Source organism: Macaca thibetana, chromosome 6 (assembly GCF_024542745.1).
Source record: "Macaca thibetana thibetana isolate TM-01 chromosome 6, ASM2454274v1, whole genome shotgun sequence".
Lineage (NCBI taxonomy): Eukaryota > Metazoa > Chordata > Mammalia > Primates > Cercopithecidae > Macaca > Macaca thibetana.
The window spans coordinates 33,546,320-33,562,304 of record NC_065583.1 but is presented as its reverse complement, the minus strand read 5'-3'; the positions used below and the strand labels follow the sequence as shown (position 1 = coordinate 33,562,304).

General features: G+C 38.8%; 1 protein-coding gene across 1 annotated transcript in view; it reads left to right on the top strand.

Moving 5' to 3' along the window:
• SPINK5 (serine peptidase inhibitor Kazal type 5) overlaps positions 1 to 15,985 on the top strand; it is a 74,672-nt gene that overhangs the window by 48,474 nt on the left and 10,213 nt on the right. Inside the window, exons 20-29 of the mRNA XM_050794055.1 lie at positions 641 to 704; positions 2,449 to 2,576; positions 4,464 to 4,560; positions 7,546 to 7,673; positions 8,092 to 8,164; positions 9,095 to 9,222; positions 9,381 to 9,459; positions 13,083 to 13,210; positions 13,961 to 14,033; positions 14,922 to 15,049. Coding sequence (XP_050650012.1) covers positions 641 to 704; positions 2,449 to 2,576; positions 4,464 to 4,560; positions 7,546 to 7,673; positions 8,092 to 8,164; positions 9,095 to 9,222; positions 9,381 to 9,459; positions 13,083 to 13,210; positions 13,961 to 14,033; positions 14,922 to 15,049 — 1,026 coding nt within the window. The remainder of the gene's footprint in view (positions 1 to 640; positions 705 to 2,448; positions 2,577 to 4,463; positions 4,561 to 7,545; positions 7,674 to 8,091; positions 8,165 to 9,094; positions 9,223 to 9,380; positions 9,460 to 13,082; positions 13,211 to 13,960; positions 14,034 to 14,921; positions 15,050 to 15,985) is intronic.

Sequence of the window (15,985 nt, the reverse complement as noted above, 5' to 3'; positions counted from 1 at the left end):
GTTAGGTGCTAATAAATTGAAAATGAGTTAATGTCTAATGATATCTTAGAAGCTTTCTGGGGAGAAGAACAACATCTTTATTTTTCAAAAGAGATATAGTCATAAAAATTTATGTGCTGGTTTACTATGGCATGTGTGTCTTCTTTAAACAACAATGAGAACAAGAACGGCTGGGCGCGGTGGCTCATGCCCGAAATCCCAGCACTTTGGGAGGCTGAGGTGGGCAGATCACAAGGTCAAGAGATCAAGACCATCCTAGCCAACATGGTGAAACCCCATCTCAACTAAAAATATAAAAATTAGCTGTGTGTGGTGGCACGTGCCTATAGCCCCAGCTACTCAGGAGGCTAAGGCAGGAGAATTGCTTGAACCCAGGAGAATGAGATTTCAGTGAGCCAAGATCGTGCCACTGCATGCCAGCCTGGCAACAGAGCGAGACTCCATCTCAAAAAAACAGAAAGCAAACAAACAAAAGAACAAGAACAATGATGTAGAGGGGTGTGTATTTACCTTTCTACTCCAAAGCTAAGTTGGTGGAGGTACAGAAGTAATGGACCATTTTTATGTAGAGACATTTCTCCTTTAGGATAATATGTATTGGGTGCTAGGAATGACTGTTTTGTCCTCCCTTTTCTTATAGCCAGCAAGAAGCAAAAGAAAAAGGAGCTGAACCCAGAGCAAAAGTCAAAAGAGAAGCTGAAAAGGTAGTGATCCTGAATGTTTACACTGCAATGAAAGTATGAGGTTTGGCAGTATCTCTGTAAAAATAACTATGGAATTACTGAAACCCCAGTTGTGAGGGAACTACAGGTTCATTTAGTCCAGGGGTTGAGAAACTTTTTCTTAACGGAACAGATAGCAGATATTTCCGTTTTTGTGGCCATATAATCTCTGTCACAACTACTCAACTTGGCTGTTGTGACTCTAAGACAGCCCTAAACTGTATACAAACATATGGGCATGACTGACTCCAGTACAATTTTATTTATAAAAACAAATGGCTGGTCAGATGTAGATCACAGGTCACAGTTTGTAAACCCCTGATTTATTCCGTTCCCATATATTAATATTAAGATTTAAAATTCAGAGGCTGGGCACGCTGGCTCGGCCTGTAATCCCAGCACTTTGGGAGGCGGAGGTGGGCGGATCAGGAGATCGAGACCATCCTGGCTAATATGGTGAAACCCCGTCTCTACTAAAAACATAGAAAAAATTAACCAGGAGTGGTGCTGGGCGCCTGTAGTCCCAGCTACCTGGGAGGCTGAGGCAGGAGAATGGCGTGAACCTGGGAGGCGGAGCTTGCAGTGAGCCAAGATCGTGCCACTACACTCCAGCCTGGGTGACAGAGCAAGACTCCATCTTAAAAAAAAAAAAAAAAAAAAAAGAAAAAAAATTCAGAGAAAAAGAATAACTTACTTATAAAGTTAGTGGGAGTATGAGTATCAGCACCAATATCTTCATACTTCAAAGTTCTGTAAACAATAGAATTCAATCCTAGACTTCCTGATACCAAAGCCAGCCTTCTTTCTAGCACACAATGTGTTTTTGATTACCACATTTGGTCAACACGTGTGTTCCTTGCTTTACCTGTGGTTATATTTTCATGCCCATATTTGGGAAAAATATTAAAAAGTAGCATCCCCAAATAATATTTTCTCGGATTCAAAAAGGCTGGCTCCAAGTAGTTTATTCCAAGTTGTGGTCATTTCCCTGCCCCCATCAAAGACTATTGATAATAAAAATCACCTCTAAAGAAGTATTGCCCTGGAATTCTGTATGTTTGGCTTGTTTAAAGTTGTATTGCACAGTTGTAATTCTAAATTTAAAAATAATAGCAGTTCACATGAAAAATAGATTCACTCTTCAACATCTGTAAGAGAAAATTCTTCAGTATGAGATAATTTCAGATTTCACATTACTGCTACAGACAAACTCTCCTCTCATATTATTTTTCTTTTGCTAAATATGATTAATTAGGGGATCTGGCAATGAACTTTTAAGCAGAGCTAGGAGAAAAATTCCCTCTTTCATTTTCTTTGAATTTCAATTTAAGCTAAAGAATTCAGAATAAAATACAAAATCAATTGTAACGGCCATTTGTAATTAACTCTTTGATCTTAAGTGATTGCTTATTCTGTCTCAATTCCTCATGTAACCCTAAACAAGGAGTGTGCCCAGTCATCAGAGAACTAAGTTTATTGAGAGTCTTGTGTATGGTTGCAGGTTTAGTCTGGATTTGGGGGCTATCAAGGAAAAAGAAATAGAGCCTTCTTCTTAAGTCCTGTGTGCTTAATAGAAATTGAACACTATAATTGCCAGAAAAAAAATTCTCAGGTCATTTTCTCTCTCTCTCTCTCTTTTTTTTTTTTTCATAAAGCACTTAGTAGCAACCCAATAAACTAATTTCCAAGAAGATACTCAAGCTTTCTCCTTTTCTTTTCCTTTTAGGAGACATGCGATGAATTTCGGAGTCTTTTGCAAAATGGAAAACTTTTCTGCACAAGAGAAAATGATCCTGTGCGTGGCCCAGATGGCAAGACCCATGGCAACAAGTGTGCCATGTGTAAGGCAGTCTTGTGAGTGCACAAAGAAAACCGCTACTATGGGATGGTGGAATTTGGGAAGCAATGAGCCAGGCAAATAATATGTATTGTGTTTGTCCTTTCCTTACATGTAATAGAAACACAAGGTTATCCATAAAGCATTTGAAAGAAATCTTTTCTTTATAATGGCCAAGAGTCACAGTTCTAGAAATAAAAAATATATATATACAACTAAGTTATCACATTCTCTGTTAGTTCTGGGGTAGACTCTACCAGTGGATCACACTTCCTGGATAAAATTCTTAAGTTATTTGCTATCAAGTGGATCCTTTCTCTGGATTATCTCGCAATTCATGTTGGAAAGAAAACACACAGATTTTAATGTCAGAGTCCTCACCTACATTGTTGAAAATAACACATTTTCAGAAAATGAAAAATAGGTCTTTACACAAAGTTTGGAAGTACACCTAGAAAATTTAAGTCATTCAATAGCATTTACCAAACATCTACAATGTACAATGTGTATAATGGTTATACAAAGGTGAATGAAATAGATAATCTTCTCAGAAATCATGCAGTCCACTGAGATTAGTCTTGGACATAAGGTAATATAATACAAAGGAGGAACTGTTGAATGAAAAATTTGTCTGTAGTATGTTATGGTACTTCAAGAAAGAGACAGTTAATAGAAAGTTTTATGGTGGGATAGAACTGGACCTTATAATTTAGATAAAATGTGAACATGACAGAAAGTAATGAGAGGAAAAGAGGGGAACAGCAAGAGTAAGGATCTAAAATTAGGAAAAAAGCAAGTCATTTAGTTTAGTCAGAACTTACCAACTTTATCAACCTTGAATGCACACCACAGATTTTGAGGTCAATTCTATATGTAATGGGAAGCTGCAAAAATTGTTCAGATAGGACAGTATGTGCCATAAATATTGTTCCTTTAGGAAGATTCATTTATCAGCAGTAAACAGGAGAAAAAGAGAAAGAAAGTACTAAACTTAAGAATTGCTACTCATGTAGGGGGGAGGAACTGCAATAAATAACCTAGGAAGAGGCAGCTATGCAGAGCAAGGATGTAGGCTAGAAGGCAAGTGGATCAAGGTGGGGGATGCTGGGAAGGTGAAGTCAATGTCATGTGGCAACAGCTATGTAAGCTGAAGGACAGTGAGCAATTACAGATGATTCCACTGTTTTGTGTTTGTTTTTTGTGAAAGGTAGAAAATCTAGGAGAAAGAATACATTTGGTAGAGAAGATAATGATTTTGGGGCCTCTTGATCATTAGGTATTTATGATAAACACAGTTGGAGATCCCTAGTGAACATTTATGAAATGTTAGTTAATTGCTCGTCTTGTCTTTTTTTGTTTGTTTGTTTGTTTGTTTTTTGATGTGGAGCTCTGTCATCCACACTGAAGTGCGGGGATGCAATCTCGGCTCACTGCAACTTCCGCCTCCCAGGTTCAAGCGATTCTCCTGCCCCAGCCTCCCTAGTAGCTGGGGTTACAGGCATACGCCACCACACCCGGCTAATTCTTGTATTTTTAGTAGAGACAGGGTTTCGCCATGTTGGCCAGACTGGTCTCGAACTCCTGACCTCAAGGATCCACCCACCTCAGGCTTCCAAAGTGCTGAGATTACAGGTGTGAACCACCACATCCAGCTTTACTCACCTTGTCTTGTTTGTGGTGATATATATGTGGTGTTCTTTTATTTTAATGAGACCCCTTCCTGGCAAAGGACTCCATATAATTTGTATTTTTATTTTCAGAGAAGGACTGCAGCAGAGTAGATGTTAACTCAATGCTCGATAATTCTATACATATGTGATTTGTTCATATAATGAGAAACTCAAAGAAATGCACACCATTATCTGTAATCTATTATTCCCTACCTCCCACTTTCTAATTTCCAGCCAGAAAGAAGATGAGGAAAGAAAGAGGAAAGAAGAGGAAGATCAGAGAAATGCTGCAGGACATGGTTCCAGTGATGGTGGAGGAGGAAACACTCAGGTGAGAGCAACCTCTAATTTCAGTAACTGGGGCGGGCTCAACTCCTTGACAATAGGACTATGACACAACATATATAGTCTATGGTAAAGGCAGTTTTATACAGTGCTGAGTCCTTGGGAGAACAGATAATTTTCTCCTTAAGTTTGCAGGTAAGATATCAGCACATTTTCACTGCTCTGGGCTTCATTTTGACTTCTTTACACCTTGAAATAATTAACAATATATAATGACCTTATCCCAGTCTCCTGAGCCCTCTTTATGGTAATCTAGACTTCATATCAATAATTGTTCTCATCAGCATCACATGCTCTTCATTTTCTTTCATTATTCTTTCTTGCCTTTGACAGAGCCACTTTTCTGAGGTGTCTTTTCTGTCGATCCAAGGCAGCATGATAGGACAAAAAAACACAGGATTTGGAGTCAGATTGGGATACGATCCCGCCCCTACTACCTGGACGTGTGAGACATTGAGTAAATTACTTCATCTCGCTGGATTCTACTTTCCCTGATTTAGCAGTACTCTTCCAGGGATAAAAGAAAATAATTTAGGCAAAGGTTTAGCATGTTTCTTGAGGCATTTTTAAGTGTCAGCATGGCAATGTTGCACAGAAGGTCACTCCTTGGGTCAATGAACACAGTTTCATAAAATTGCAGTCACCTTATTTATCCTTTTACAACCTTAGAATATCAAAACCATGTCTTCACTTCCAGATCTGACAAAGGCCCAATATTTACCTTTGATAAACTCTGGCTGTTCTGTTTTTTTCCATCTTTTTTGCTGTAAGAGGCTGAGTTCTGTCTTTGAAGGAATAGCCCTGTTGATTAGACTTGTGTGATAGACATTTTGTCTGTCTTGTTCATAACTTGGTCAAACCTACCTTCCTTGACATTTTGTGTAACTTTGGGTTTTCCTCCAGCATTTTTCTCTCTCTTCTATCTGCACTAGAGATCTGCACATTTTTTTTTCTGTATAAGGCCAGATAAATACTTTCAGCATTGTGGGCATTGTGGGTCATATAATGTCTGCTGCAACTATTTCACTCTGCCATTGTTGTGGGAAAGAAGCCAAAAAATAATATCTGAATAAATGAGTGAGGATGTGTTTCAGCAAAACTTTATGTGTAAGAACAGGCAGCAGGAAAGACTTTTCCCTGTGGGCTACACAATTGACCCTTGAACAAAGTGGGTTTGAACTTCCCAGGTCCACTTGTACGTAATTGTTTTCAACCAAACTTAGATAAAAAATACAGGATTTGTGGGAGGTGAAACCTGCATATCTGGAGGACTAACTTTTTGTATAGGTGAGTTGTACAGGGCCAACTGACAGAGTTGAGTATACATGGATTTTGATCCTGGAACCAGTCCCCTAAGTGTACCAAGGGGAACCTGTAGCTTGCTGACATTTAATATAGGCTGTTAAATTCAGTCATATTTACAATTTCCTTGTATAGATCCTTAAAAGCAACATTAGTAGCCATGATAACTCATCTCTTGTAATTAGAACGTGGGTGATTTTGGTCCCTTTTTCTCTGCAGACACCAGACCTAGATTTTTTTTTTTTTTTTTTTTTTTTTTTTTTTTTTTTTGAGACTGAGTCTCGCCCTGTCACCCAGGCTGGAGTGCAATGGCGTAATCTTGGCTCACTGCAACTTCTGCCTTCTGGGTTCAAAGGATTCTCCTATCTCAGCCACCCGAATAGCTGGGATTACAGGCTTCTGCCACCATGGCCAGCTAATTTTCGTATTTTTAGTAGAGATGGGTTTCACCATGTTGTCCAGGCTGGTCCCGAACTCCTGACTTCATGATCTGCCCGCCTTGGCCTCCCAAAGTGCTGGGATTACAGGCATGAGCCACCGCGCCCGGCTGCCGCCACCCAGGTGCCAAGGCAAGAGATTGAGGGCACGAGCTGTTCCAGTATAATAAAATATATGAAATAAGAATAGTTATACTAGATATAGATAACAGATATGATTATGTATGAATATCATTAATCATTAGTTTGTAGCAATTACTCTTTACTCCAATATTATAATAATCCTTGCTCTACAATTATAACTTAGGAAAAACCAGGCCATACAGAGATAGGAGCTGAGGGGACATAGTGAGAAGTGACCAGAAGACAAGAGTGTGAGCCTTCTGTTATGCCCGGGCAGGGCCACCAGAGGGCTCCTTGGTCTAATGGAACGCCAGCATCTGGGAAGGTGCCTGCTGCCAAGCAGACCGTGGTCTAGCGGTAGCGTCAGTGTCAAGGAAAAACACCTGCTACTTAGCAGACCAGGAAAGGGAGTCTCCCTTTCCCCGGAGTTCAGAGAAGACTCTACTCCTCCCCATCTTGTGGAGGGCCTGACATCAGTCAGGGCCACCCACAGTTATCCGGAGGCCTAACCGTCTCCCTGTGATGCTGTGCTTCAGTGGTCACGCTCCTAGTCCGCCTTCATGTTCCATCCTGTACACCTGGCTCTGCCTTTTAGATAACAGTAACAAATGAGTGAAAGTAATAAAGTTTCTGATACGCAGAATTAATGGCATAAGCTGTCTCTCTTTCTCTCCTCTCTTTCGCTCTGCCTTGACTGCCAGGCAGGGAAGGGCCCCTTGTCCAGTGGACACGTGACCCACGTGACTTTACCTATCATTGGAGATGGCTCTCACTCTTACCCTGTCCCTTTGTCTTGTATCCAATAAATATCAGCGCAGCCTGGCATTCGGGGCCGCTACCGCTCTCCGCGTCTTGGTGGTAGTGGTCCCCGGGGCCCAGTTTTCTTTTCTTTTATCTCCTTGTCTTGTGTCTTTATTCCCACAATCTCTCGTCTCCGCACAAGGGGAGAAAAACCCACCCACCCTGTGGGGCTGGACCCTACACCGGCGGTGTTATGTTTCTTATAAAGAGAGGTGAAAGAACTTCTCTTACTCAGATTGTTAAAAATATTTATTAAGAATACAGTAGACTAAGTAATCCAGGGGGACTTCATTCTTCTCTGTTTTCAGGATAAATGTGCTGAGTTTCGGGAACAAATGAAAAATGGAAGACTCAGCTGTACTCGGGAGAGTGATCCTGTACGTGATGCTGATGGCAAATCGTACAACAATAAGTGTACGATGTGTAAAGCAAAATTGTAAGTATGTCTCTCAACAGGCATGTCTAAAACATAGTCACATTCCTCGTGAATGAATGGCTATTTCTCATTTGCTATGGCTCTTTCCATGCAAATTATTCTTTTTGCTAGTTTCCAAATATTATATTTTTTCTCTTGCATTCTCTAAGGAACAATGAGCCTTAGCAAGGGCAGTTAACCAAGTGGCTGATTTCTATTGTATTTTCTATTACAATTCTGTGAAGTCTAAGTCCTATCATGGTAGACCCTTGTTCTTTATTGCGCCAGAATTCTAGAGACTTTTTGATGGCCATTTGGAATCATTGACCAGCACAGTTGAAGAAAGTTGGCTTCTTGTCATTTGCACGGGACACACTTACTGCATAATCCAGGGTAAATATGTGTTAACAAGACGAATATTGAGTTTTTTCTCCTCCAGGGAAAGAGAAGCAGAGAGAAAAAATGATGATTCTCACTCCAGCTCAAATGGGACTGGATCAGAATCAGGGAAGGTGAGTTATTATTTGGGTTTTGGCAAGAATGTTCTTTCTGTGAGTCAACAGTTGGCGATCAAAACTACAGAAGAAGGTGCCAATATGATCAAGCTAGAGCTTGCCCATAGAAGGTCAGGAGTTACCAAGTTATCGGTGATTATCACTTTATGAGGCAATTTTATAAATAATAGTTTATTAATTATTTCAACAGCCTGGTCAAATATGGCCTTTTAACCTTATTTTATAGATAGGGAAAATGAGGTTTTGCAAGTATACTGGGATTTATTTTTGTTTTTGTAGTATTTTGCTGCTATTATAAGTTACTACAAGCAGTTGTTTAAAATAACACAAATTTATTACCTTACATTTCTGGATTCCGTAAGTTTTAAATGGGTCTGATCATGCTAAAATGAAGGTGTCGATAATGCTGCATTCCTTTGTAGAGGCTCTAGGTGAGGATCTGGTTCTTTGCTTTTTCTAACTTCTAGAAGCTACCTGTATTCTTTAGCTTGTGGCCACCCTTAAGCCAGTGATGGCCAGTCAAGTCCTTCTCATGTTGTATCGTTCTCACACTGACTCTGCTGCCTCTGCCTCTCTCTTTCATGAGTAAGAACCTTTGCGATTACCTGGGCCCCACTTGGATAATCCGGGGTAACTTCCCCATTTTAAATTCAGCTGATTAGCAATCTTAATTCCATATTCAGCCATAATTCCTCCTTGCCATGAAAGCAACCTATTTGGAGGTTCCAGGAATTACAACATATGTCTAAAACAGAGTCTGATTCCACAGAGGACATTGTGGAATGTCCTCTCTGTGGGCCATTATTTTGCCTACCACAGCAAGGTTACATGGCTGCCTGACTCTTGGAAAGAAATCCTCTGATTCTCAAATCCAATCAGATACTCTGTAAAAACAGCCCTTCCAATATAATCTTTCCATCTTTTCAGGATACATGTGATGAGTTTAGAAACCAAATGAAAAATGGAAAACTTATCTGCACTCGAGAAAGTGACCCTGTCCGGGGTCCAGATGGCAAGACACATGGCAATAAGTGTGCTATGTGTAAGGAAAAACTGTGAGTATGTTTCAAAATGAGATTTTGCCTGTGAGTCTTAAAGTACAATAGTCATTTCTTACCAGTTTGAGAAAATGGCAGTTGTCTTAGAAGCAGATCTAGTAATTAATGAGGTGTTTGTTCACTTTGATTGAAATGTTTCATTGTTTTCCCCCCAGGGAAAAGGAAGCAGCTGAAAAAAAAAAGAAAGAGGATGAAAACAGGAGCAATACGGGAGAAAGGAGCAATGACAAAGAGGTAATAGATGTTAGACACGCTAATACCTGAATTCAGTTAGTTCACTGTATGGTAAATTTATTCAACAAATATTCATGAAATGCTGACTCTGTCCCAATCATTGGCAATATAATGGTAAACAATGAAGTCATGGCCAGACCTTGAAAATAAATAGCATGCTCTTCAATTCCCCAAGAGTGACTCTGATGCAATTGTAGAACCAGTGACAATTGTAGTTAGCCAGTGAATTTCATTTTTGAATTTTTTCTTTCCTTTGAGACAGGATCTTGCTGTTGCTCAGGCTTGTCTTGAACTCCTGAGCTCAAGTGATCTGCTGGAGCTCAAGTCTTAGCCTCCCAAAGTGCTGGGATTACATGAGCCATCGCACTTGGCTGTTTCTGAATTTTTTTTTTTTTTTTTTTTTTTTTTTTTTTTTTGAGACGGAGTCTCACGCTGTTGCCCAGGCTGGAGTGCAGTGGCGCGATCTCGGCTCACTGCAAGCTCCGCCTCCCAGGTTCCCGCCATTCTCCTGCCTCAGCCTCCTGAGTAGCTGGGACTACAGGCACCCGCCACCGCGCCCGGCTAATTTTTTGTATTTTTAGTAGAGACGGGGTTTCACTGTGGTCTCGATCTCCTGACCTTGTGATCCGCCCGCCTCGGCCTCCCAAAGTGCTGGGATTACAGGCTTGAGCCACCGCGCCCGGCCTGTTTCTGAATTTTTTAAACAAATAAATATCAAACAATCAGATGCCAAAAATTACAAAGAAAATTAGTATCAAAAGTTTGGAGTTTGAGGCCAGGAACGGTGGCTCATGACTGTAATCCCAGCACTTTGAGAAGCCGAGGCAGGCGGATCAGGAGGTCAGGAGATCGAGACCATCCTGGCTAACACGGTGAAACCCCATCTCTACTAAAAATACAAAAAATTAGCCGGTCGTGCTGGTGGGCGCCTGTAGTCCCAGCTACTTGGGAGGCTGGGGCAGGAGAATGGTGTGAACCTGGGAGGCGGAGCTTGCAGTGAGCCGAGATCGCACTACTGCACTCCAGCCTGGGCGACAGAGCGAGATTCTGTCTCAAAAACAAAAACAAACAAACAAACAAACAAAAAAACAGAAAGAAAAAAAGTTGGAGTTTGAGATAATAAATTCTTGATCTGGCATTTCATTGCCACCTAGTGTTCAGTTTTAGTCTTCATAAATAGTATTCAACACTACAACACCAACACGTAGAATATTACACAGCACAATCTCTTTTAATCCACTGACGGACTCCAGTTAGAACAGAAAAATAGTAAAATTTCCCTAGGAAGATTTTTCCTATTGGTAGGGCAACTTTTCATTAAGCCTGTAGTGACTAAAGAAAATGAAATATTAATAGTAATTATCATTATTTAAAAATATTTTGGGAATTTTATTGCACAACTTCACATGATCTTTAAAGGACATCTATTTAAAATCTTGGTAAATTTTTAATTTTATGATCCTTATCTAAAAAATTTCAAACAGAAGAATGCTATCTATATGTATAGATAGAAAATATTGAGTGAAAAAAACCAACAATAAAGAAAATATGGAGGCAGGGTGTGGTAACTCACTCTTATGATTCCAGTGTTTTGGGAGACCAGAGCACGAGAATTGCTTGAGCCTAAGAGTTCAAAACCAGCCTGGGCAACATAGTGAGACCCTGTCTCTACAAAATAATAATAATAACAATAATAATAAAAATAGCCGGGCATGATGGTGCAAACCTGCAACTCTAGCTACTGGGAGGTTAAGGTGAGCAGATCACTTGAGCCCAGGAGCTCAAGGCAGCAGTGAGCTGTGATAGCATTATCGCACTCCAGCCTGGGCAACAGAGTGAGAACTTGTCTTAAAAAAATAAATAAAAAGAAAATATTGAGATTGTGTGTGTGTGTGTGTGTGTGTGTGTAAAATAGAGAACTACAGTTTTATCTACACATGCAAAGTTAAATAAGGTTTACCAATAATTATATTTAAACCTCCCCCAAAATCTATGCAGTGGGTAATATTTTTCTAATTTTTTAGAATTCAGGAAAACTTAAGAGAAGTTAGTTACACATAAATAATGAATAGAAGAACCAAAGACTGAATTGCAGGGTTGCAATACAGTCAGAGGAGTGCTATTATAGATGTATGTGGTATTGTGAGCACCTGGAAAAGAAAATACTTCCAGTAATTTGTGAAAATGGTGGTTGTGAGACATTTAATATGTTGATAGGTATTTAATTCCAGAGAATTAATACCTTTTTGAATGCTGCAATAAAAAGTAAGGCCTGGAATTGTTTGTTTACGGACATCACAATTTAAAGAAAGAAGGGTAAGTACAATCTAGGTTACTGTGTTATTTTTTAAGGTAATGTTTCCATATCATCACTTTGGCTCTTTGGGCTTAAACGAAGTTCGAGAGACTTCTGAAGCTCTCTAAAGATTTTAATACATTCCAGATCCTGTCTGTAGACTCGGTTCTATTGGCTTCTTTTTACGATCATTATGTTTCAATGAACACAAAAGGCAGCTCCATATACTTATCCACAGATAGGAGTTTTATTCTCTGCCTTGTAAAAGCAAATAAGTAAAAAGGTATAGCCTGGTGGTTAGCAGGTTTCTGATCACAAATTCAACATTGACTTTATTTAATATCGCCGAGATTTATTTTTCTCATCTGTAAAATGAGAATGATGAGTATTTATTTATAAGATTTTTACAACCACTAAAATAAATCTGTTAAGCCACATGACAAAGCACTTTGCACAATAAATTTTTTTTTTTTTGCTTGTTCTTGGTAAATTGTTGTTGAGAAATGAAGCTGAAAGTTTACATGTTTTTATGTTTTGCAGAAGAGTGTCTTTTAGTTCATTCCAGGGCTTTTGAAGTAGACTTTTTATGTGTGGAATACTGAGTGCACTCATGGGGAGACAGGTTTGGGGCTCTGCCTCATAGAAAATTGTATTAAAATGAGATGGGGCAGGGCATTGGGGGCTCATGCCTGTAATCTCAGTGCTTTAGGAGGCCAATGTGAGATAATCACTTGAAGCCAAGAGTTTAAGACCAGCCCAGGCAACACAGAGAGACTCCCGTCTCTACAAAAAAATTTAAAATGTTAGCTAGGCACCGTGGCACATGCCTATAGTTCTAGCTACTTAGGAGGCTGAGGTGGGAGTGTTGCTTGAGCCCAGTAGTTGGAGGCTACGATGAGCTATGATTGCACCACTGCACTCCAGGCTGGACAGCAGAGCAAGATCATACATATATATATATATATATATATATATATATATATATATATATATACACACACACACACAAACACACACATATATATATACACACACGCACACGCATATACACACACACACTTAGTTTTTAAAGGAATAGGCTGCTTTAGGCAGTACTGAAATTCCATTAGGGCAAGACAATCATTTGAGAGAGATGCAATGAACAAGATTCAAACTTCTTACGTAGAGATTGACTAAAGTGCCTTTAAAACATATTTCTTCTCTGAAATTTTACTTTCTCTGTTTTTTTTTTCCTGTGTTATGAGTTTATATCTAATCAGTCAATCACGTTATCAGGTTTTAAAGATTATACCATGACAGTAACATCTTTTTTTGCTACTGTTGGTAGGATCTGTGTCGTGAATTTCGAAGCATGCGGATAAATGGGAAGCTTATCTGCACCAGAGAAAATAACCCTGTTCGAGGCCCATATGGCAAGATGCACATCAATAAATGTGCTATGTGTCAGAGCATCTTGTACGTAAAAAGGTTTATCAATAAATTTGATAGTTGTGCCTGTTTGCCAGAAATTAGTTCTTGTTACTTTTAAAACCTAAGATACTTGGCATCATACATTAATGATACGATAGCTCCTCTCTTTTGAAGAGACAATTTCCAAAGCCCTTTCACAATAATTTTTTTATTTTGATGTTGAGAAGCATAATCACACCCAGAACCTCTGGGGTAGGAAGAGGTAGCTTATCAGCTACGTAACCTGGGACAGGCCAGTTCATTGTGCAGAGCCTCAGTTCCTCCTAAGGGAAAAATAACTGCACAATATAGTTTTGTGGAGATTCGAGGACATTTTAAAAATGCTTCTGAACTTCAAAGCATTATACCTATGTAAATAACAATAAAAACTATGAGTTTAGTTATAATTTAATTAGAGAAGTAAAAATGAAAATTATAGAAACTTTCTAGATAAGAGTCATAAATCTGTTATATTAAGGAAAAATAAAGACCTTTTAGGATCATATTTTTCTGGATAAGAGTATAGTAACAGCATCTATGATAGTCGATAGCATTGCCACAAATATATTATCATGAAAATTCCAACAATCAGAACTGATTAGCTTATAGAAAAGTATTCTTAGAATTTTATTTTCAAGTATAAGAAAATAGTGTTAGATTTGCTAATGTTTAGCATTGAAGAAACACTTGGTTAAAGACAATTCAGTAACAACCCTAGAAAAATTACCCTATCTTTTTTTTTTTTTAAATCTGCAGCGATCGAGAAGCTAATGAAAGAAAAAAGAAAGATGAAGAGAAATCAAGTAGCAAGCCCTCAAATAATGCAAAGGTTATTTCTTAAAGGATACCAAAATAACTCTCTTACTTTTCACCCTCGGAATTTTGCATTCTTCTCCAGTTTTGGGAATAATAAAGATACTAATCTCTTAACTTCAAAGAAAATTGATTTTACTAGTCTTGCCACTTTGGATCATAACAGGATTTTCTGGGGAGTTTTGGGGTTTGATATCGTTTTTGATTTTGTGGAAAATTCTCTGAGAGTGTGTGTCAATTAATGTTTTAGTCTCTCTTCCTTGGGAGAAATATGGATTGAAAAGTAGAGGGTAAAATTCTTTACCAACTCAACTGCATGCTTATCTTTGACACTTTAAGTGTGAAATAAGGCTTTGGGTAGCTCGTTGATATGTATTTTCATAATTCAGGCAATATAAACTAATCTGAGTCTCCCTTTTAGCTTCGCTTCTGTTTTCACCAGATGATTTTATCAGCATTAAAGAATCAGTAGTGTGCGTGCATGATGCTTTCTTTTCTATTTCTTTTTCAAGACTACAAAGAAGACATCTTCATTCAGTTCTTTAATAGTAACAATCACATTTGTAGAGTTAGATCCCTGAGCAATTGTCCTTTTGTCAAAAGCATGCTTCATCGGGAAAATAGGGGAAAGGAAGGATAGATGAACGGGAGGAAAAAACAAGAAGGTCTATCAAGTGTTGTGTTATGTTTCCCTACATTTTTCAGGACCAGTGCAGACAGGTTCAGAATGAAGCAGAGGATGCAAAGTTTAGACAACCTGTGTGTTCCTTGGCCTCTGTTGCCAGGATAAGTACAGTGAGTCTGAGCCCAGAACTAAGAGAGGACTTCCTAAAACCAAGTTTGAAAAAATCACTAAGCCAAAAAGGGACAAAGTCACGTTCACTTTCGCTTTCTCATTTTCTAGGATGAGTGCAGTGAATTTCGAAACTATATAAGGAACAATGAGCTCATCTGCCCTAGAGAGAATGACCCAGTGCGCGGTGCTGATGGAAAGTTCTATACAAACAAGTGCTACATGTGCAGAGCTGTCTTGTGAGTAAGATGATTCTGCTCCTCCTACAGCTAGCAGGGGAAGTGCATTTTTAGAAACTGCTGATTGAATAAATTTGTGTATTTATGAACCCTATGGGATTTTAAAAATAAGTCTTTAGAATTAAAGTCCTCAAATTGAGAACACCTGATATAGTAGAAAGAACATTTAGACTTGGAGACAGAAATTCCGTAAATTCTAACCAAGATGTATACTAACTGTGTCATTAAACAATTTGTTTTCAACTTTCAGCATCATAATTAGAAGAAATTCTTCAAGATCTTTATTCCACAACTAGATCAGACTCAATTGAGATGCCTCATAAAAATAAACACACATTTTTACACCCCAAAATATATTACATCAGAATCTTGGGGTGATGTAATTTATTTTTTAGAAAGAGTTTCTAGATTATTCTAAAAAGCAACTAGAAGTGGAGACCAATGGACATTATAAATGATGATGATGATGATGATGATGGTTGTAAAGCGCACTGTGAACACAACAATAGTCAAATTTATTTAGCTTTTCATAGTAAGTGTTCTTTGAGGGAGGAATTACCAAATACTACTCTCATTTTATGTTCTAGAAAATCAAAACTTAAGCACATCAAGCCGCTTGTCATCTGTTAAGTGATGAAAGTTCTAAACCAGCTCCTAATTGTGTATTTTCTTAATATGTTATCCTGGTCACTATCTCAATGTTCTATGATTATGATTTATTTATTTGTTTATTTATTTATTTATTGAGACAGTGTCTCACTCTGTTGCCCAGGCTGGAGTGCAATGGTGCAATCACAGGTCACTGCAACCTCTGCCTCCCGGGTTCAAGAGATTCTCCTGCCTCAGCCTTCCGAGTAGCTGGGATAGCAGGTGTGCACCACCATGCCCAGCTAATTTTTGTATTTTTAGTAGAGACGGAGTTTCTGTTGGCCAGGC